At 52.9% G+C, this 23,343-nt stretch overlaps 1 protein-coding gene across 1 annotated transcript in view; it reads right to left on the bottom strand.

Annotated features, from left to right (window-relative positions):
- LOC124776913 (filamin-C-like) overlaps positions 1 to 23,343 on the bottom strand; it is a 542,943-nt gene that overhangs the window by 259,443 nt on the left and 260,157 nt on the right. Inside the window, exon 6 of the mRNA XM_047252124.1 lies at positions 1,327 to 1,514. Within this exon, the coding sequence (XP_047108080.1) occupies positions 1,327 to 1,514 (188 nt within the window). The remainder of the gene's footprint in view (positions 1 to 1,326; positions 1,515 to 23,343) is intronic.

Genomic DNA, 23,343 nt, shown 5'->3' with positions numbered 1-23,343 from the left:
CCAAAAGTAACTGAGGGATAATGTACACTGAAGTGCCAAAAAAATTGGTACAGGCATGGGTATTCAAATTCAGAGGTATGTAAACAGGCAGAATGTGGTGCTGCAGTTGGCAACACCTATATAAGACAACAACTGTCTGGCACAGTTGTTAGATCAGTTACTGCTGGTACAATGACAGGTTATCAAGATTTATGGGAGGTTGAACGTGGTGTTATAGTCGCACAAGCGATGGGACACAGCATCTCCGAAGTAGTGATGAAGTGAGGATTTTTCCGTATGACCATTTCATGAGTGTACTGTGAATATCAGGAATCCGGTAAAACATCAAATCTCCAATGTTGTTGCAGATGGAAAAAGATCCTGCAAGAACAGGATCAATGATGACTTGAAGAGAATCGTTCAACATGACAGAACTGCAACCCTTCCACAAATTGTTGCAGATTTCAATGCTGGGCCACCAACAAGTGTCAGCATGCAAACCATTCAACGAAACATCATCGATATGGGCTTTTGCAGCCAAAGGCCTACTCATATACCCTTGATGACTACATGACACACAGCTTTATGCCTCATCTGGGCCCATCAACACCAACATTGGACTGTTGATGACTGGAAACATGTTACATGGTTCGACAAGCCTCATTTCACATTGTATTGAGTGGATTGATGTGTGCATGTCAGTAGGGGAACGTTAAGCCGGTGGAGGTTCTCTAATGGTGTGGGGCATCTGCAATTGGAGTGATACGGGACCCCTGATATGTCTAGATATGACTCTGACAGGTGACATGTATGTAAGCATCTTGTCTGATGACTTGCATTCATTGATGTCCATTGTGCATTCCAGTGGACTTGCACAATTCCAGCAGGACAATGTAACATCCCACACGCCCAGAATTGCTACGGAGTGGCTTCAGGAACACTGTTCTGAGTTTAAACGCTTCTGATGGCCACCACACACCGCAGACATGGACATTACTGAGCATATGTGTAATGCCTTGCAATGTGCTGTTCAGAAGACAGGCCTACAGGATTCATGGTGTCATTTCCCTCCAGCACTACTTCAGACATTAGTGAGTCCATGCCATGTCACATTGTAGCATTTCTGCTTACTTGCAGGGGCTACACGACATTAGGAAGGTGTACCAGTTTCTTTGGCTCTTCAGCATATAATGAAAATGTTAACTAAATAAGAACAGTTCACACAGAAGGAATGCGTTATTATTTACTAATAATGTTTCTACATGGAGAAATATTGGAAGAAGTTTTGTGCACAGCAGGTGTTATGAAACATAGTCAAGAATCATTACAACATAATACATTACTTACTGCTTTGTTAACACGGGTAGTGTTATGATCACACAAAACTGAGACACGATCTCCTGGTTTTTGGCGTGGTTTAATCCATTGAAAATTTGCAGCATATGCCATTATTCCCAGATGCTCAACATTTCTGTCACACATATCCTTTGCTTTCAGAATTGGTTCCACACCAAGTTTCTCGCCACCTCTAATCCCTGCAACATTAGACAGCACATTAGCTACCAGTTTGAATTTTCATATTTATGGATACATAGAATTTCATAAATATAAAGCAATCAGATGTCATGTGACAAACATCATACATACAAAGAAATGGTTGGCTTGTCAGTGAAATAATAATCTTGTTGAATTTTGCAGCTCTTATTATTATTTTTACCTGTGTTTGTGAAACAAATCTACCGGGTGATCGAAAAGCCAGTATAAATTTGAAAACTGAATAAATCACGGAATAATGTAGATAGAGAGGTTCAAATTGACACCATGCTTGGAATGACATGGGATTTTATTAGAACCAAAAAAACACAAACATTCAAAAAATGTCCGACGGATGGCGTTTTATCTGATCAGAAGAGCAATAATTAGCATAACAAAGTAAGACAAAGCAAAGATGATGTTCTTTACAGGAAATGCTCAATATGTCCACCATCATTCCTCAACAATAGCTGTAGTCGAGGAATAATGTTCTGAACAGCACTGTAAAGCATGTCCGGAGTTATGGTGAGGCATTGGCATCGGATGTTGTCTTTCAGCATCCCTAGAAATGTCGGTCGATCACGATACATTTGCGACTTCAGGTAACCCCAAAGCCAATAATTGCACGGACTGAGGTCTGGGGACCTGGGAGGCCAAGCATGACAAAAGTGGCGGCTGAGCACACGATCACCAGCAAACGACGACACACGCAAGAGATCTTTCACGCGTCTAGCAATACTCTCTCTCTCTCTCTCTCTCTCTCTCTCTCTCTCTCTCTCTCTCTCTCTCTCTCTTTTTTAATAAAACCTCATGTCATTCCAAGCATGTATAATTTTTACCTCTCTATCTACATTATTCTGTGGTTTATTAAGATTTCACATTTATACTGACTTTTTGATCACCCTGTATATTTTTAGAGCACCTCCTCATGAAGAATAAGAAACAAGCATGTATTTTGAGAACAAAGATGGCATGTAGGTACCAGTAACCTTAAACGTGCCAGAGTAATAAAAGAAAGAAGATGTGGTGATTTGCAGAAGGCCTACACTATCACTTATTGTAACTGTAACTAACAGCAATTTTAAAATGGAATTCATACATATGAAATTACAAGGAAGATGTTAATGGTCCATCAACAGTAAACTATATATTTTACACCCCACACTCTTTAGAGAAGAAGGAAATAAAACCAATCAAGAAACACTAAATTGACAGTACAATTTCCAGGTGCAGTTGTTACTACTTGCCAATGACTACTAGAGACAACCTGGATATGTCAGGCACTAGCCTCAATGAAATATAGTGGGATTTACACAAGATTCAGCAGCAGCATGCCAAGCGGGCATACAGCCACTCTTTTCTCATAACTCTGCTGTCTAGCTAGGTGACAGTGATATTTGTATGTGTGTACGTTTCAGTTATGTTGAAGTACTCTGTTCAAGTAATTTTCATTTTTTCTACATGCCTGTGCATTACTCAGTGCCTCTTCTATTACTTAAGTAGTGATCTGTCCTCATATATAGAATACAAAGTGTCTAGTTTGTAAAGCACCAATGACCTTGCTGCAGTGGTAATACCAGTTGCTGTCAGATCACAGAAGTTAAGCACAGTTGGGTTCGGCTAGCACTCAGAAGGATGACTGTCTGGTCTGCCAAGTGCTGATGGTAAGCAAGGTGCACTCAGCCTTTGAGAGGCAAACTGAGGAGCTACATGATTGAAAGTAGTGTCTCCACACACAAAAAATGACAATGGCCAGGAGAGCAGTGCATTGACCACATACTCCTCCGTATCGTATCCAATGAGGCATACGGACTGAGGAGGACACTGTGGTTGGTCAGTACCATTGGGCCATCGAGGCCTGTTCAGATGGATTTTAGGTTTTTTAGTTTACTTTAGTGTTTAAACCATGTACTGCCACAACTTATTTCTCAGTATAGTGTAGACAAAAACACTTTTTGCATTACTTTCAATATTGTCCTATAGTGTGCACTGTCTAATGATGTAAGTTCACATTTGTCTAAGGACAAATTTGTCTAATGATGTAAGTCCATATTTGCAGAGTATTTTCTGTATGGTGCATTTTTTGAATCACTTGTCATGTTTCAGAGGTCTGCTGGATTCTGAAGGAAGCATGAAGAATGACTGAATTCTGTTTCTCTTCAGAAGTCTGCCTCATAGAGGAGCACATCACCCCAACATTGAGATGCAGAATGGCAGAAAAGCAACCTCAAAAGCGTTCATCCTGTACATCCTTTCCAAAATTACATTAGACATTTGTAAAACATAAATCATCTTTCTGACCACTTTATGTAGGTGGCTCAGAACTTGGGGAAGGTTCTAAGTATTGTATACAGCCTTAATATAATATACTAGCATCATCAGATCATGAACATTTCTTCTAATGGGAAGTGGCTGAGGCTATACAGACTAAAGTGTCTGTGCTCTGGTTTGCTATGTATGCTGAACCAGAGGCACACATTGCTGTTGCACTGAATGTTGAGGAGAGGCTCCCTTCGCAGATCTGATGTAGCAGCGAATAACAATGATATTATGAAAAGGACGGATTGCTGCTCACTGAAAAAATGTCACACTGTGTTGCAGACAACGAAAAGACTGTGACAGATTTAGTCTTCAGGCAGAGGCTTCTCTGAAAAGGAAAATGCATACATCTTCACACAAGTAATTACACTTCACACACACACGACCACGATCTCCAGCTGCTCCCACCCAGATGCAATGTTGATGTGTCGAACACAAGCACCAGTATACAGTGGGGCGGGCAAGGAAAAATGATAATTGAGAAGGGCAGAAGAGGCACTGCTGCCCATTGAAGCGGGCAGGACAAAAGCAGCAGTCTACAGTCGGGCAGGGAAGAAAAACAGATACTGGCGAAGCGGAGAAGAGGCACTGCTGCCCAGTGGAGCGGGTAGGACAGAACCAGCAGTCTACAGTGGGGCCGGGAAGGAAAACAGATTCTGGAGAAGGGGAGAAGAGGCACTGCTGCCCAGTGGAGCCGGCAGGACAGAAGCAGCAGTCTACAGTGCGGCGGGGAAGGAAAACAGATACTGGAGAAAGGGAGAACAGGTCCTGCTGCCCAGTGGAGCCGGCAGGACAGAAGCAGCAGTCTACAGCTGGGCGGGGAAGGAAAACAGATACTGGAGAAGGGGAGAAGAGACACTGCTGCCCAGTGGAGTGCGCAGGACAGAAGCAGCAGCCTACAGTGGGGTGGGGAAGGAAAAAAGATACTGGAGAAGGGGAGAAGAGGCACTGCAGCACAGAGGATCGGGCAGGACAGAAGCAGCAGTCTACAGTGGGGCAGGGAAGGAAAACAGATACTGGAGAAGGGCAGAAGAGGGTCTGCTGCCTAGTGGAGTGGGCAGGACAGAAGCAGCAGTCTACAGTGGGGTGGGGAAAAAAAACAGATACTGGAGAAGGGGAGAAGAGGCACTGATGCCCAGTGGAGCGGGCAGGACAGAAGCAGCAGTCTACAGTGCGGCGGGGAAGGAAAACAGATACTGCAGAAGGGGAGAACAGGTCCTGCTGCCCAGTGGAGCCGGCAGGACAGAAGCAGCAGTCTACAGCGGGGCGGGGAAGGAAAACAGATACTGGAGAAGGGGAGAAGAGGCACTGCTGCCCAGTGGAGTGGGCAGGACAGAAGCAGCAGTCTACAGTGGGGTGGGGAAGGAAAACAGATACTGGAGAAGGGGAGAAGAGGCACTGCTGCCCAGTGGAGCGGGCAGGACAGAAGCAGCAGTCTACAGTGGGGCAGGGAAGGAAAACAGATACTGGAGAAGGGGAGAAGAGGGTCTGCTGCCCAGTGGAGTGGCCAGGACAGAAGCAGCAGTCTACAGTGGGGTGGGGAAGGAAAACAGATACTGGAGAAGGGGAGAAGAGGCACTGCTGCCCAGTGGAGCGGGCAGGACAGAAGCAGCAGTCTACAGTGCGGCGGGGAAGGAAAACAGATACTGGAGAAAGGGAGAACAGGTCCTGCTGCCCAGTGGAGCCGGCAGGACAGAAGCAGCAGTCTACAGCTGGGCGGGGAAGGAAAACAGATACTGGAGAAGGGGAGAAGAGACACTGCTGCCCAGTGGAGTGGGCAGGACAGAAGCAGCAGTCTACAGTGGGGTGGGGAAGGAAAACAGATACTGGAGAAGCGGAGAAGAGGCACTGCTGCCCAGTGGAGTGGGCAGGACAGAAGCAGCAGTCTACAGTGGGGCGGGGAAGAAAAACACATACTGGAGAAGGGAAGAACAGGTACTGCTGCCCAGTGGAGCGGGCAGGACAGAAGCAGCAGTCTACAGTGGGGCGGAGAAGGAAAACAGATACTGGAGAAGGGGAGAAGAGGCACTGCTGCCCAGTGGAGCCGGCAGGAAAGAAGCAGCAGTCTACAGTGGGGCGGGGAAGGAAACCAGATACTGGGGAAGGGGAGAAGAGGCACTGCTGCCCAGTGGAGCAGGCAGGACAGAAGCAGCAGTCTACAGTGCGGCGGGGAAGGAAAACAGATACTGGAGAAAGGGAGAACAGGTCCTGCTGCCCAGTGGAGCCGGCAGGACAGAAGCAGCAGTCTACAGCTGGGCGGGGAAGGAAAACAGATACTGGAGAAGGGGAGAAGAGACACTGCTGCCCAGTGGAGTGCGCAGGACAGAAGCAGCAGCCTACAGTGGGGTGGGGAAGGAAAAAAGATACTGGAGAAGGGGAGAAGAGGCACTGCAGCACAGAGGAGCGGGCAGGACAGAAGCAGCAGTCTACAGTGGGGCAGGGAAGGAAAACAGATACTGGAGAAGGGCAGAAGAGGGTCTGCTGCCTAGTGGAGTGGGCAGGACAGAAGCAGCAGTCTACAGTGGGGTGGGGAAAAAAAACAGATACTGGAGAAGGGGAGAAGAGGCACTGATGCCCAGTGGAGCGGGCAGGACAGAAGCAGCAGTCTACAGTGCGGCGGGGAAGGAAAACAGATACTGCAGAAGGGGAGAACAGGTCCTGCTGCCCAGTGGAGCCGGCAGGACAGAAGCAGCAGTCTACAGCGGGGCGGGGAAGGAAAACAGATACTGGAGAAGGGGAGAAGAGGCACTGCTGCCCAGTGGAGTGGGCAGGACAGAAGCAGCAGTCTACAGTGGGGTGGGGAAGGAAAACAGATACTGGAGAAGGGGAGAAGAGGCACTGCTGCCCAGTGGAGCGGGCAGGACAGAAGCAGCAGTCTACAGTGGGGCAGGGAAGGAAAACAGATACTGGAGAAGGGGAGACGAGGGTCTGCTGCCCAGTGGAGTGGGCAGGACAGAAGCAGCAGTCTACAGTGGGGTGGGGAAGGAAAACAGATACTGGACAAGGGGAGAAGAGGCACTGCGGCCCAGTGGAGCGGTCAGGACAGAAGCAGCAGTCTACAGTGGGGCGGGGAAGGAAAACAGATACTGGAGAAGAGGAGAAGAGGCACTGCTGCCCAGTGGAACGGGCAGGACAGAAGCAGCACTCTACAGCGGGGCGGGGAAGGAAAACAGATACTGGAGAAGGGGAGAAGAGGCACTGCTGCCCAGTGGAGCGGGCAGGACAGAAGCAGCAGTCTACAGTGCGGCGGGGAAGGAAAACAGATACTGGAGAAGGGGAGAAGAGGCACTGCTGCCCAGTGGAGTGGGCATGACAGAAGCAGCAGTCTACAGTAGGGCGGAGGGGGAGGAAAAAGATACTCGAGAAGGGGAGAAGAGGCACTGCTGCCCAGTGGAGTGGGCAGGACAGAAGCAGCAGTCTACAGTGGGGTGGGGAAGGAAAACAGATACTGGAGATGGCGAGAAGAGGCACTGCTGCCCAGTGGAGCCGGCAGGACAGAAGCAGCAGTCTACAGTGGGGTGGGGAAGGAAAACAGATACTGGAGAAGGGGAGATGAGGCACTGCTGCCCAGTGGAGTGGGCATGACAGAAGCAGCAGTCTACGGTGGGGCGGGGGCGAGGAAAACAGATACTGGAGAAGGGGAGAAGAGGCACTGCTGCCCAGTGGAGTGGGCATGACAGAAGCAGCAGTCTACAGTGGTGCGGGGGTGAGGAAAACAGACACTCGAGAAGGGGAGAACAGGCACTGCTGCCCAGTGGAGTGGGCATGACAGAAGCAGCAGTCTACAGTGGGGCAGGGGGGAGGAAAACAGATATTCGAGAAGGGGAGAAGAGGCACTGCTGCACAGTGGAGCGGGCAGGAAAGAAGCAGCAGTCTACAGTGGGGTGGGGAAGGAAAATGGATACTCGAGAAGGGTAGAAGAGGCACTGCTGCCCAGTGGAGTGGGCATGACAGAACCAGCAGTCTACAGTGGGGTGGGGAAGGAAAAAAAATACAGGTGAAGGGGAGAAGAGGCACTGCTGTCCAGTGGAGCGGGCTGGAAGACGCATCAGTCTACAGTGGGGTGGGAAAGGAAAACAGATACTGGAGAAGGGGAGAAGAGGCACTGCTGCCCAGTGGAGTGGGCATGACAGAAGCAGCAGTCTACAGTGGGGCGGGGGGAAGGAAAACAGATACTCGAGAAGGGGAGAAGAGGCACTGCTGCCCAGTGGAGTGGGAATGACAGAAGCAGCAGTCCACAGTGGGGCGGGGGGCAGGAAAACAGATACTCGAGAAGGGGAGAAGAAGGCACTGCTGCCCAGTGGAGTGGGCATGATGACAGAAGCAGCAGTCTACAGTGGGGCAGGGGGAAGGAAAACAAATACTCGAGAAGGGGAGAAGAGGCACTGCTGCCCAGTGGAGTGGGCATGACAGAAGCAGCAGTCTACAGTGGGGCGGGGGGAAGGTAAACAGAAACTCGAGATGGGTAGAAGAGGCACTGCTGCCCAGTGGAGTGGGCATGACAGAAGCAGCAGTCTACAGTGGGGCGGGGGGAGGAAAACAGATAATCGAGAAGGGAAGAAGAGGCACTGCTGCCCAGTGGAGTCGGCAGGACAGAAGCAGCAGTGTACAGTGGGGCGGGGAAAGAAAACAGATACTGGAGAAGGGAAGAACAGGCACTGCTGCCCAGTGGAGCGGGAAGGACAGAAGCAGCAGTCTACAGTGGGGCGGGGAAGGAAACCAGATACTGGAGAAGGGGAGAAGAGGCTCTGCTGCCCAGTGGAGTCGGCAGGACAGAAGCAGCAGTCTACAGTGGGGTGAGGAAGGAAAACAGATACCGGAGAAGGGGAGAAGAGGCACTGCTGCCCAGTGGAGCGGGCAGGACAGAAGCAGCAGTCTACAGTGGGGCAGGGAAGGAAAACAGATACTGGAGAAGGGGAGAAGAGGGTCTGCTGCCTAGTGGAGTGGGCAGGACAGAAGCAGCAGTCTACAGTGGGGTGGGGAAGGAAAACGGATACTGGAGAAGGGGAGAAGAGGCACTGCTGCCCAGTGGAGTGGGCAGGACAGAAGCAGCAATCTACAGTGGGGTGGGGAAGGAAAACAGATACTGGAGAAGAGGAGAAGAGGCACTGCTACCCAGTGGAATGGGCAGGACAGAAGTAGCTGTCTACAGTGGGGTGGGGAAGGAAAACAGATACTGAAGAAGGGGAGAAGAGGCACTGCCGCCCAGTGGAGTGGGCATGACAAATGCAGCAGTCTACAGTAGGGCAGAGGGGGAGGAAAAAGATACTCGAGAAGAGGAGAAGAGGCACTGCTGCCCAGTGGAGTGGGCAGGACAGAAGCAGCAGTCTACAGTGGGGTGGGGAAGGAAAACAGATACTGGAGATGGCGAGAAGAGGCACTGTTGCCCAGTGGAGCCGGCAGGACAGAAGCAGCAGTCTACAGTGGGGTGGGGAAGGAAAACAGATACAGGAGAAGGGGAGATGAGGCACTGCTGCCCAGTGGAGTGCGCAGGACAGAAGCAGCAGTCTACAGTGGTGCGGGGGTGAAGAAAACAGATACTCGAGAAGGGGAGAACAGGCACTGCTGCCCAGTGGAGTGGGCACGACAGAAGCAGCAGTCTGCAGTGGGGCAGGGGGGAGGAAAACAGATATTCGAGAAGGGTAGAAGAGGCACTGCTGCCCAGGGGAGTGGGCATGACAGAAGCAGCAGTCTACAGTGGGGTGGGGAAGGAAAAAAAATACAGGTGAAGGGGAGAAGAGGCACTGCTGCCCAGTGGAGCGGGCAGGAAGACGCATCAGTGTACAGTGGGGTGGGAAAGGAAAACAGATACTGGAGAAGGGGAGAAGAGGCACTGCTGCCCAGTGGAGCGGGCAGGACAGAAGCAGCAGTCTACAGTGGGGTGGGGAAGGAAAACAGATACTGGAGAAGGGGAGATGAGGCACTGCTGCCCAGTGGAGTGGGCATGACAGAAGCAGCAGTCTACAGTGGGGCGGGGGGGGAGGAAAACAGATACTGGAGAAGGGGAGAAGAGGCACTGCTGCCCAGTGGAGTGGGCATGACAGAAGCAGCAGTCTACAGTGGGGCGGGGGGAAGGAAAACAGATACTCGAGAAGGGGAGAACAGGCACTGCTGCCCAGTGGAGCGGGCATGACAGACGCAGCAGTCTACTGTGGGGCGGGGGGGGAGGAAAACAGATACTCGAGAAGGGGAGAAGAGGCACTGCTGCACAGTGGAGCGGGCAGGACAGAAGCAGCAGTCTACAGTGGGGCGGGGGGGAGGAAAACAGATACTCGAGAAGCGGAGAAGAGGCACTGCTGCCCAGTGGAGTGGGAATGACAGAAGCAGCAGTCCACAGTGGGGCGGGGGGGAGGAAAACAGATACTCGAGAAGGGGAGAAGAAGGCACTGCTGCCCAGTGGAGTGGGCATGATGACAGAAGCAGCAGTCCACAGTGGGGCAGGGGGAAGGAAAACAGATACTCGAGAAGGGGAGAAGAGGCACTGCTGCCCAGTGGAGTGGGCATGACAGAAGCAGCAGTCTACAGTGGGTCGGGGGGAAGGTAAACAGATACTCGAGATGGGTAGAAGAGGCACTGCTGCCCAGTGGAGTGCGCATGACAGAAGCAGCAGTCTACAGTGGGGCGGGGGGAGGAAAACAGATAATCGAAAAGGGAAGAAGAGGCACTGCTGCCCAGTGGAGTCGGCAGGACAGAAGCAGCAGTCTACAGTGGGGCGGGGAAAGAAAACAGATACTGGAGAAGGGCAGAACAGGCACTGCTGCCCAGTGGAGCGGGAAGGACAGAAGCAGCAGTCTACAGTGGGGCGGGGAAGGAAACCAGATACTGGAGAAGGGGAGAAGAGGCTCTGCTGCCCAGTGGAGTCGGCAGGACAGAAGCAGCAGTCTACAGTGGGGTGAGGAAGGAAAACAGATACCGGAGAAGGGGAGAAGAGGCACTGCTGCCCAGTGGAGCGGGCAGGACAGAAGCAGCAGTCTACAGTGGGGCAGGGAAGGAAAACAGATACTGGAGAAGGGGAGAAGAGGGTCTGCTGCCTAGTGGAGTGGGCAGGACAGAAGCAGCAGTCTACAGTGGGGTGGGGAAGGAAAACAGATACTGGAGAAGGGGAGAAGAGGCACTGCTGCCCAGTGGAGCGGGCAGGAAAGAAGCAGGAGTCTACAGTGCGGCGGGGAAGGAAAACAGATACTGGAGAAGGGGAGAACAGGTCCTGCTGCCCAGTGGAGCCGGCAGGACAGAAGCAGCAGTCTACAGCGGGGCGGGGAAGGAAAACAGATACTGGAGAAGGGGAGAAGAGGCACTGCTGCTAAGTGGAGTGGGCAGGACAGAAGCAGCAGTCTACTGTGGGGCGGGGAAGGAAAACAGATACTGGAGAAGAGGAGAAGAGGCACTGCTGCCCAGTGGAATGGGCAGGACAGAAGCAGCTGTCTACAGTGGGGTGGGGAAGGAAAACAGATACTGAAGAAGGGGAGAAGAGGCACTGCCGCCCAGTGGAGTGGGCATGACAAATGCAGCAGTCTACAGTAGGGCAGAGGGGGAGGAAAAAGATACTCGAGAAGGGGAAAAGAGGCACTGCTGCCCAGTGGAGTGGGCAGGACAGAAGCAGCAGTCTACAGTGGGGTGGGGAAAGAAAACAGATACTGGAGATGGCGAGAAGAGGCACTGTTGCCCAGTGGAGCCAGCAGGACAGAAGCAGCAGTCTACAGTGGGGTGGGGAAGGAAAACAGATACTGGAGAAGGGGAGATGAGGCACTGCTGCCCAGTGGAGTGGGCATGACAGAAGCAGCAGTCTACAGTGGTGCGGAGGTGAGGAAAACAGATACTCGAGAAGGGGAGAACAGGCACTGCTGCCCAGTGGAGTGGGCATGACAGAAGCAGCAGTCTACAGTGGGGCAGGGGGGAGGAAAACAGATATTCGAGAAGGGTAGAAGAGGCACTGCTGCCCAGGGGAGTGGGCATGACAGAAGCAGCAGTCTACAGTGGGGTAGGGAAGGAAAACAGATACTGGAGAAGGGGAGAAGAGGCACTGCTGCCCAGTGGAGTGGGCATGACAGAAGCAGCAGTCTACAGTGGGGCGGGGGGAGTGGAAAACAGATACTCGAGAAGGGGAGAAGAGGCACTGCTGCCCAGTGGAGCGGGCAGGACAGAAGCAGCACTCTACAGTGGGGAGGGGAAGGAAAACAGATACTGGAGAAGGGGAGAAGAGGCACTGCTGCCCAGTGGAGTGGGCATGACAGAAGCAGCAGACTACAGTGGGGTGGGGAAGGAAAACAGATACTGAAGAAGGGGAGAAGAGGCACTGCCGCCCAGTGGAGTGGGCATGACAAATGCAGCAGTCTACAGTAGGGCAGAGGGGGAGGAAAAAGATACTCGAGAAGGGGAGAAGAGGCACTGCTGCCCAGTGGAGTGGGCAGGACAGAAGCAGCAGTCTACAGTGGGGTGGGGAAGGAAAACAGATACTGGAGATGGCGAGAAGAGGCACTGTTGCCCAGTGGAGCCGGCAGGACAGAAGCAGCAGTCTACAGTGGGGTGGGGAAGGAAAACAGATACTGGAGAAGGGGAGATGAGGCACTGCTGCCCAGTGGAGTGGGCATGACAGAACCAGCAGTCTACAGTGCGGCGGGGAAGGAAAACAGATACTGCAGAAGGCGAGAACAGGTCCTGCTGCCCAGTGGAGCCGGCAGGACAGAAGCAGCAGTCTACAGCGGGGCGGGGAAGGAAAACAGATACTGGAGAAGGGGAGAAGAGGCACTGCTGCCCAGTGGAGTGGGCAGGACAGAAGCAGCAGTCTACAGTGGGGTGGGGAAGGAAAACAGATACTGGAGAAGGGGAGAAGAGGCACTGCTGCCCAGTGGAGCGGGCAGGACAGAAGCAGCAGTCTACAGTGGGGCAGGGAAGGAAAACAGATACTGGAGAAGGGGAGAAGAGGGTCTGCTGCCCAGTGGAGTGGGCAGGACAGAAGCAGCAGTCTACAGTGGGGTGGGGAAGGAAAACAGATACTGGAGAAGGGGAGAAGAGGCACTGCTGCCCAGTGGAGCGGTCAGGACAGAAGCAGCAGTCTACAGTGGGGCGGGGAAGGAAAACAGATACTGGAGAAGGGGAGAAGAGGCACTGCTGTCCAGTGGAACGGGCAGGACAGAAGCAGCACTCTACAGCGGGGCGGGGAAGGAAAACAGATACTGGAGAAGGGGAGAAGAGGCACTGCTGCCCAGTGGAGCGGGCAGGACAGAAGCAGCAGTCTACAGTGCGGCGGGGAAGGAAAACAGATACTGGAGAAGGGGAGAAGAGGCACTGCTGCCCAGTGGAGTGGGCATGACAGAAGCAGCCGTCTACAGTAGGGCGGAGGGGGAGGAAAAAGATACTCGAGAAGGGGAGAAGAGGCACTGCTGCCCAGTGGAGTGGGCAGGACAGAAGCAGCAGTCTACAGTGGGGTGGGGAAGGAAAACAGATACTGGAGATGGCGAGAAGAGGCACTGCTGCCCAGTGGAGCCGGCAGGACAGAAGCAGCAGTCTACAGTGGGGTGGGGAAGGAAAACAGATACTGGAGAAGGGGAGATGAGGCACTGCTGCCCAGTGGAGTGGGCATGACAGAAGCAGCAGTCTACGGTGGGGCGGGGGCGAGGAAAACAGATACTCGAGAAGGGGAGAACAGGCACTGCTGCCCAGTGGAGTGGGCATGACAGAAGCAGCAGTCTACAGTGGTGCGGGGGTGAGGAAAACAGACACTCGAGAAGGGGAGAACAGGCACTGCTGCCCAGTGGAGTGGGCATGACACAAGCAGCAGTCTACAGTGGGGCAGGGGGGAGGAAAACAGATATTCGAGAAGGGGAGAAGAGGCACTGCTGCACAGTGGAGCGGGCAGGAAAGAAGCAGCAGTCTACAGTGGGGTGGGGAAGGAAAATGGATACTCGAGAAGGGTAGAAGAGGCACTGCTGCCCAGTGGAGTGGGCATGACAGAACCAGCAGTCTACAGTGGGGTGGGGAAGGAAAAAAAATACAGGTGAAGGGGAGAAGAGGCACTGCTGCCCAGTGGAGCGGGCTGGAAGACGCATCAGTCTACAGTGGGGTGGGAAAGGAAAACAGATACTGGAGAAGGGAAGAAGAGGCACTGCTGCCCAGTGGAGTGGGCATGACAGAAGCAGCAGTCTACAGTGGGGCGGGGGGAAGGAAAACAGATACTCGAGAAGGGGAGAAGAGGCACTGCTGCCCAGTGGAGTGGGAATGACGGAAGCAGCAGTCCACAGTGGGGCGGGGGGGAGGAAAACAGATACTCGAGAAGGGGAGAAGAAGGCACTGCTGCCCAGTGGAGTGGGCATGATGACAGAAGCAGCAGTCTACAGTGGGGCAGGGGGAAGGAAAACAGATACTCGAGAAGGGGAGAAGAGGCACTGCTGCCCAGTGGAGTGGGCATGACAGAAGCAGCAGTCTACAGTGGGGCGGGGGGAAGGTAAACAGAAACTCGAGATGGGTAGAAGAGGCACTGCTGCCCAGTGGAGTGGGCATGACAGAAGCAGCAGTCTACAGTGGGGCGGGGGGAGGAAAACAGATAATCGAGAAGGGAAGAAGAGGCACTGCTGCCCAGTGGAGTCGGCAGGACAGAAGCAGCAGTCTACAGTGGGGCGGGGAAAGAAAACAGATACTGGAGAAGGGATGAACAGGCACTGCTGCCCAGTGGAGCGGGAAGGACAGAAGCAGCAGTCTACAGTGGGGCGGGGAAGGAAACCAGATACTGGAGAAGGGGAGAAGAGGCTCTGCTGCCCAGTGGAGTCGGCAGGACACAAGCAGCAGTCTACAGTGGGGTGAGGAAGGAAAACAGATACCGGAGAAGGGGAGAAGAGGCACTGCTGCCCAGTGGAGCGGGCAGGACAGAAGCAGCAGTCTACAGTGGGGCAGGGAAGGAAAACAGATACTGGAGAAGGGGAGAAGAGGGTCTGCTGCCTAGTGGAGTGGGCAGGACAGAAGCAGCAGTCTACAGTGGGGTGGGGAAGGAAAACAGATACTGGAGAAGGGGAGAAGAGGCACTGCTGCCCAGTGGAGTGGGCAGGACAGAAGCAGCAGTCTACAGTGGGGCGGGGAAGGAAAACAGATACTGGAGAAGAGGAGAAGAGGCACTGCTGCCCAGTGGAATGGGCAGGACAGAAGCAGCTGTCTACAGTGGGGTGGGGAATGAAAACAGATACTGAAGAAGGGGAGAAGAGGCACTGCCGCCCAGTGGAGTGGGCATGACAAATGCAGCAGTCTACAGTAGGGCAGAGGGGGAGGAAAAAGATACTCGAGAAGCGGAAAAGAGGCACTGCTGCCCAGTGGAGTGGGCAGGACAGAAGCAGCAGTCTACAGTGGGGTGGGGAAGGAAAACAGATACTGGAGATGGCGAGAAGAGGCACTGTGTCCCAGTGGAGCCAGCAGGACAGAAGCAGCAGTCTACAGCGGGGTGGGGAAGGAAAACAGATACTGGAGAATGGGAGATGAGGCACTGCTGCCCAGTGGAGTGGGCATGACAGAAGCAGCAGTCTACAGTGGTGCGGGGGTGAGGAAAACAGATACTCGAGAAGGGGAGAACAGGCACTGCTGCCCAGTGGAGTGGGCATGACAGAAGCAGCAGTCTACAGTGGGGCAGGGGGGAGGAAAACAGATATTCGAGAAGGGTAGAAGAGGCACTGCTGCCCAGGGGAGTGGGCATGACAGAAGCAGCAGTCTACAGTGGGGTGGGGAAGGAAAACAGATACTCGAGAAGGGGAGAACAGGCACTGCTGCCCAGTGGAGTGGGCATGACAGAAGCAGCAGTCTACAGTGGGGCGGGGGGAGTGGAAAAAAGATACTCGAGAAGCGGAGAAGAGGCACTGCTGCCCAGTGGAGCGGGCAGGACAGAAGCAGCACTCTACAGTGGGGTGGGGAAGGAAAACAGATACTGGAGAAGCAGAGAAGAGGCACTGCTGCCCAGTGGAGTGGGCATGACAGAAGCAGCAGACTACAGTGGGGTGGGGGGGGGGAGGAAAAAAGATACTCGAGAAGGGGGGAAAAGGCACTGCTGCCCAGTGGAGTGGGCAGGACAGAAGCAGCAGTCTACAGTGGGGCAGGGGGGAGGAAAACAGATACTGGAGAAGGGGAGAAGAGGCACTGCTGCCCAGTGGAGTGGGCATGACAGAAGCAGCAGTCTACAGTGGGGCGGGGGGGGAGGAAAACAGATACTCGAGAAGGGGAGAACAGGCACTGCTGCCCAGTGGAGTGGGTATGACAGACGCAGCAGTCTACTGTGGGGCGGGGGGGAGGAAAACAGATACTCGAGAAGGGGAGAAGAGGCACTGCTGCACAGTGGAGTGGGAATGACAGAAGCAGCAGTCTACAGTGGGGCGGGGGGGAGGAAAACAGATAATCGAGAAGGGAAGAAGAGGCACTGCTGCCCAGTGGAGTGGGCAGGACAGAAGCAGCAGTCTACAGTGGGGCGGGGAAGGCTAACAGATACTGGAGAACGGGCGAACAGGTAATGCTGCCCAGTGGAGTGGGCAGGACAGAAGCAGCAGTCTACAGTGGGGCGGGGAAGGAAAACACATACTGGAGAAGGGAAGAACAGGTACTGCTGCCCAGTGGAGTGGGCAGGAAAGAAGCAGCAGAGTACAGTGGGGCGGGGAAGGAAGACACATACTGGAGAAGGGGAGAAGGGAAACGGCTGCCCAGTGGAGTCGGCAGGACAGAAGCAGCAGTCTACAGTGGGGCGGGGAAGGAAAACAGATACTGGAGAAGGGGAGGAGAGGCACTGCTGCCCAGTGCAGCGGGCAGGACAGAAGCAGCAGTCTACAGTGGGGCGGGGAAGGAAATCAGATAGTGGAGAATAGGAGAAGTGGCACTGCTGCCCAGTGGAGCTGGCAGGAGAGAAGCAGCAGTCTACAGTGGGGCAGGTAAGAAAACAGATACTGGAGAAGGGGAGAACAGGCACTGCTGCCCAGTGGAGCGGGAAGGACAGAAGCAGCAGTCTACAGTGGGGCGGGGAAGGAAAACAGATACTGGAGAAGGGGAGAAGAGGCTCTGCTGCCCAGTGGAGTCTGCAGAACAGAAGCAGCAGTCTACAGTGGGGTGGGGAAGGAAAACAGATACCGGAGAAGGGGAGAAGAGGCACTGCTGCCCAGTGGAGCGGGCAGGACAGAAGCAGTCGACAGTGGGGCAGGGAAGGAAAACAGATACTGGAGAAGGGGAGAAGAGGGTCTGCTGCCCAGTGGAGTGGGCAGGACAGAAGCAGCAGTCTACAGTGGGCTGGGGAAGGAAATCAGATACTGGAGAAGAAGAGATGAGGCACTGCTGCCCAGTGGAGCGGTCAGGACAGAAGCAGCAGTCTACAGTGGGGCGGGGAAAGAAAACAGATACTGGAGAAGAGGAGAATAGGCACTGCTGCCCAGTGGAGCGGGCAGGACAGAAGCAGCACTCTACAGCAGGGCGGGGAAGGAAAACAGATACTGGAGAAGGGAAGAACAAGTACTGCTGCCCAGTGGAGTGGGCAGGACAGAAGCAGCAGTCTACAGTGGGGCGGGGAAGGCAAACAGATACTTGAGAAGGGGAGAAGAGGCACTGCTGCTCAGTGGAGTAGGCAGGACAGAAGCAGCAGTCTACAGTGGGGCGGGGAAGGAAAACAGATACTGGAAAAGGGGAGAAGAGGCACTGCTGCCCAGTGGAGCGGGCAGTATAGAAGCAGCTGTGTACAGTGGGGCGGGGAAGGAATACAGATACTGGAGAAGGGGAGAACACGCACTGCAGCTCAGTGGAGTGGGCAGGACAGAAGCAGCAGTCTACAGTGGGGCGGGGAAGGAAAACTGATACTGGAGAAGGGGAGAAGAGGCACTACTGCCCAGTGGAGCGGGCAGGACAGAAGCAGCTGTCTACAGTGGGTTGGGGAAGGAAAAGAGATACTTTAGAAGGGGAGGAGAGGCACTCCTGCTTAGTGGAGCGGGCAGGACAGAAGCAGCAGTCTACAGTGGGTTGGGGAAGGAAAAGAGATACTTTAGAAGGGGAGGAGAGGCACTGCTGCCCAGTGGAGCGGGCAGGACAGAAGCAGCAGTCTACAGTGGGGCGGGGAAGGAAAACATTCTGGAGAAGGGGAGGAGAGGCACTGCTGCCCAGTGGAGCGGGCAGGACAGAAGCAGCAGTCTACAGTGGGGCGGGGAAGGAAAACAGATACTGGAGAAGGGGAGAAGAGGTACTGCTGCCCAGTGGGGCGGGTAGGACAGAAGCAGCTGTCTACAGTGGGGCGGGGAAGGAAAACAGATACTGGAGAAGGGGAGAAGAGGTACTGCTGCCCAGTGGGGCAGGTAGGACAGAAGCAGCAGTCTACAGTGGGGCGTGGAAGGAAAACAGATACTGTAGAAGGGAGAAGAGGCACTGCTGCCCCATGGAGCGGGCAGGACAGAAGCAGCTGTCTACAGTGGGGCGGGGAAGGTAAACAGATTCTGGAGAAGGGGAGGAGAGGCACTGCTGCCCAGTGGAGCGGGCAGGACAGAAGCAGCAGTCTAGAGTGGGGCGGGGAAGGAAAACAGATCCTGGAGAAGGGGAGGAGAGGCACTGCTGCCCAGTGGAGCGGGCAGGACAGAAGCAGCAGTCTACAGTGGGGCGGGGAAGGAAAACAGATACTGGAGAAGGGGAGAAGAGGCACTGCTGCCCAGTGGAGCGAGCAGGACAGAAGCAGCAGTCTACAGTGGGTTGGGGAAGGAAAAGAGATACTTTAGAAGGGGAGGAGAGGCACTGCTGCCCAGTGGAGCGGGCAGGACAGAAGCAGCAGTCTACAGTGGGGCGGGGAAGGAAAACAGATACTCGAGAAGGGGAGAAGAGGCACTGCTGCCCAGTGGAGCGGGCAGGACAGAAGCAGCGGTCTACAGTGGGGCGGGGAAGGAAAACAGATCCTGGAGAAGGGGAGGAGAGGCACTGCTGCCCAGTGGAGCGGGCAGGACAGAAGCAGCAGTCTACAGTGGGGCGGGGAAGGAAAAGAGATACTGGAGAAGGGGAGTAGAGGCACTGCTGCTCAGTGGAGCGGGCAGTATAGAAGCAGCTGTGTACAGTGGAGCGGGGAAGGAAAACAGATACTGGAGAAGGGGAGAACAGGCATTGCTGCCCAGTGGAGCCGGCAGGACAGAAGCAGCAGTCTACAGTGGGGCGGGGAAGGAAAACAGATACTGGAGAAGGGGAGAAGGGGCACTGCTGCCCAGTGGAGCGGGCAGGACAGAAGCAGCAGTCTACAGTGGGTTGGGAAAGGAAAAGAGACACTTTAGAAGGGGAGGAGAGGCACTGTTGCCCAGTGGAGCGGGCAGGACAGAAGCAGCAGTCTACAGTGGGGCGGGGAAGGAAAACAGATACTGGAGAAGGGGAGAAGAGGTACTGCTGCCCAGTGGGGCGGGTAGGACAGAAGCAGCAGTCTACAGTGGGGCGGGGAAGGAAAACTGATACTGGAGAAGGGGAGAAGAGGTACTGCTGCCCAGTGGGGCGGGTAGGACAGAAGCAGCAGTCTACAGTGGGGCGGGGAAGGAAAACAGATACTGGAGAAAGGAGAAGAGGCACTGCTGCCCCATGGAGCGGGCAGGACAGAAGCAGCAGTCTACAGTGGGGCGGGGAAGGAAAACATTCTGGAGAAGGGGAGGAGAGGCACTGCTGCTCAGTGGAGCGGGCAGGACAGAAGCAGCAGTCTACAGTGGGGTGGGGAAGAAAAACACATACTGGAGACGGGGAGAAGAGGTACTGCTGCCCAGTGGGGCGGGTAGGACAGAAGCAGCAGTCTACAGTGGGGCGGGGAAGGAAAACAGATACTGGAGAAGGGAGAAGAGGCACTGCTGCCCAGTGGAGCGGGCAGGACAGAAGCAGCAGTCTACAGCGGGGCGGGGAAGAAAAACAGATACTGGAGAAGGGGAGAAGAGGCACTGCTGCTCAGTGGAGCGGGCAGTATAGAAGCAGCTGTGTACAGTGCGGCGGGGAAGGAAAACAGATACTGGAGAAGGGGAGAACAGGCATTGCTGCCCAGTGGAGCCGGCAGGACAGAAGCAGCAGTCTACAGTGGGGCGGGAAAGGAAAACAGATACTGGAGAAGGGGAGAAGAGGCACTGCTGCCCAGTGGAGCGGGCAGGACAGAAGCAGCAGTCTACAGTGGGTTGGGGAAGGAAAAGAGATACTTTAGAAGGGGAGGAGAGGCACTGCTGCCCAGTGGAGCGGGCAGGACAGAAGCAGCAGTCTACAGTGGGGCGGGGAAGGAAAACAGATACTCGAGAAGGGGAGAAGAGGCACTGCTGCCCAGTGGAGCGGGCAGGACAGAAGCAGCGGTCTACAGTGGGGCGGGGAAGGAAAACAGATCCTGGAGAAGGGGAGGAGAGGCACTGCTGCCCAGTGGAGCGGGCAGGACAGAAGCAGCAGTCTACAGTGGGGCGGGGAAGGAAAACAGATACTGGAGAAGGGGAGAAGAGGCACTGCTGCTCAGTGGAGCGGGCAGTTTAGAAGCAGCTGTGTACAGTGGGGCGGGGAAGGAAAACAGATACTGGAGAAGGGGAGAACAGGCATTGCTGCCCAGTGGAGCCGGCAGGACAGAAGCAGCAGTCTACAGTGGGGCGGGAAAGGAAAACAGATACTGGAGAAGGGAGAAGAGGCACTGCTGCCCCATGGAGCGGGCAGGACAGAAGCAGCAGTCTACAGTGGGGCGGGGAAGGAAAACAGATTCTGGAGAAGGGGAGGAGAGGCACTGCTGCTCAGTGGAGCGGGCAGGACAGAAGCAGCAGTCTACAGTGGGGCGGGGAAGGAAAACAGATTCTGGAGAAGGGGAGAAGAGGCACTGCTGGCCAGTGGAGCGGGCAGGACAGAAGCAGCAGTCTACAGTGGGGTGGGGAAGGAAAACAGATACTCGAGAAGGGGAGATGAGGCACTGCTGCCCATTGGAGCGGGCAGGACAGAAGCAGCAGTCTACAGTGGGGCGGGGAAGGAAAACAGATACTCGAGAAGGGGAGAAGAGGCACTGCTGCCCAGTGGAGCCAGCAGGACAGAAGCAGCAGTCTACAGTGGGGCGGGGAAGGAAAATAGATACTGGAGAAGGGGAGTAGGCGCACTGCTGCCAAGTGGAGCGGGCAGGACAGTGGTGAGACGGGGCTGCCAGATGCAGCGTGCAGTGTCGGGAGTCTTTGGGGAGGGAGGGATGGGGGTGCTGAAAAAGAGCGGAGCTGGAAAGGGGAAAAGAGTAACATGAATTCAGAGGAGCTGTTAGGATAGGTGATGGGATGAAAACTGTCAAGTGGAGCGCATGGAGACAGTCGGTTACTGTAGGTCAAGGTGGGACAATTCAGGAGCAGAGAATGTGTTATAAGAATAATTTCATCCGTGCAGTTCAGAAAATGTGATGATGGAGGGGAGGGTGCACATAGCCTGGGTTGTGAAGGAGGCATTGAAATCGATCATGTTATATTCGGGTGCTGCCTTGGGCCACAGGGTGGTCCGCTCTGCTCTTGGCCAAAGTTTGGCAGTGAATAACATTAAGATGCCCCAGGAATTCTTCGACGCCTGAAGCTGTGTCTAAACCCTACGAGCCACTGAAGATCTGTGAGGCTCTTGCATTGACTACATGAACATTTGATTAAATACATTTCTTTTCTTCCCTACCAGTCTTATCTTGTAATGACTCCAAACTGATGAGCAATAATCTCGAACTGATCAAATAGAAAGCTGCCTCTTTTGATAGTGAATTACATTTTCTTAGTATTATTCCATTTATTTGCACATTCATTCATGTTCTGTAAATCATACCAAGTAGGGGAACCTTTGGGGATGTAGAAAAACTCAAGTTATAAATTACAAAAATCAAGCAAATCATATAAACATAATTTGAATACTGTATTAATAACAATACAATAACTATAATGCTTAATGCAACTAAATTTAATTGAGTATATCAGGATGAAAGCAACCACTATCAAACAAGTTACTATGTCCTCAGCTATACTCGTAACTGCCGTTTATGTACTGTTCTTGCTGCCGCGGTTTTGCTCCCCACACTAGCCTACTCTGTACAACCCTCTCCCCTTCTGTGTAACTACCGCAACCTATGTGCACTTGGATCTGTTTACATTAGTCTTTCTCTGGAATCTGTACCCACCTCCATCACGATAGTGACAATTCCTTGATGTCCTATCAACTGATCCATTCTTTTCCTCAAATTGCCCCATAAATTTATTGCCTCATCAGTATGATTCAGTACCTCTTATATCCCATTGGTAATTTAATATTTACTTGATTACATCTGTAAAGATTGAGTCCTGTTTACAGTGCTTTAGCACTTGTCACACAGCTTTACAACTGACACTGCTACTTACCTTGTAGCAAACAGAACTTTTCAATGTTTGAATCTAGGTACTCAGACAATTTGTAGAAAGAGTGGTAAATGGGGTACATCTTTAATTTTTTTGTGAATTGGTAGGGATTCCCAATTTCTTGCTTCATGGTAGATGGGATAGTGTTCATTACCTTTACAACAGAGTATAAAACTCCACTGTTAAGGCAAAAACCATGCAAAAAAAGTATTTTTGTGTCACGTACTGTGACTGTGTGTATCACAGTTCAGTGTTTTGTATGGTCAGTCACATAAACCATTAAGGAATAAAATTTTGGCAAGTGAGTGTAAGAATTCCAAGATTTTTAAAAAGATTTCTGCAACTTTAGTGTTACCTACTCTACACAAAATTTTTTCTCAGTGCTTCTGCTGAGCAAACACTTTAAGAGGCATTTTCACAAAGTAAGTTTCCTACATTTTTATATTTTTTCTAGAAAAAGTGTATTTGAAAAAAATATTGTTTATACACTTGTTAACTATTTTTCTACATAATCACCATCTCTTTCAGTGCATGTGGCAAGCACTGGCAGAAGCTTCTTCATGCCCTTCTTCAAGAGCTCTCCCACCTGCACCTCCCTACCATTTCCGAGCCCCTTTCTCCACCTGCTCATCAGCTACAAATTTTGTTCCACTCATGTATGTCTTAAGGAAGGAGAAAAAATGATAAAATGAAGGCATCAAGTCAGTAGAGTACAGGGGAAGGTTCAAAACATCCTAACCAAAAGCGTACAAGAGTGCCTTGTTTGTTAAGGCTGTGTGAGGAAGGATGTTGTCCAGCAACAAGCACACTCATCAGCATTCCTCTTCTTTTGTTTTTAATGCTTCTTTTGAGTTTTTTAGGGTCTCACAATATTGTTGTACATTGACTGTCTCCCCCTGAAGCAGAAATTCCACCAGAATGATGCCTTTTTGGTCCCAAAACACAGAGGCTATAATTTTACTGGCCAAAATTGTGGTTTTGAATCTTTTGGTGGATAGGGAATTGGTGTGATGGCACTGTGATGATGACTGCCTTTTTGTCTCATCCACTCATGTCTCATTTCTAGTCACAATAGAGCTCGGAAAATCGTCACCCTCCAATCTGAGTCGCTCAAGAAACTCATGACCACTAGTGACCAAATTTTTCTCATTCTGCTCTGTCAGTTTTTCTGGACCCATATTGCACACAGTTTCCAGTATCC

This window comes from Schistocerca piceifrons, chromosome 2, assembly GCF_021461385.2.
Source record: "Schistocerca piceifrons isolate TAMUIC-IGC-003096 chromosome 2, iqSchPice1.1, whole genome shotgun sequence".
NCBI classification, from domain to species: Eukaryota; Metazoa; Arthropoda; class Insecta; order Orthoptera; family Acrididae; genus Schistocerca; species Schistocerca piceifrons.
This window is presented reverse-complemented; position numbering and strand designations above follow the sequence as displayed.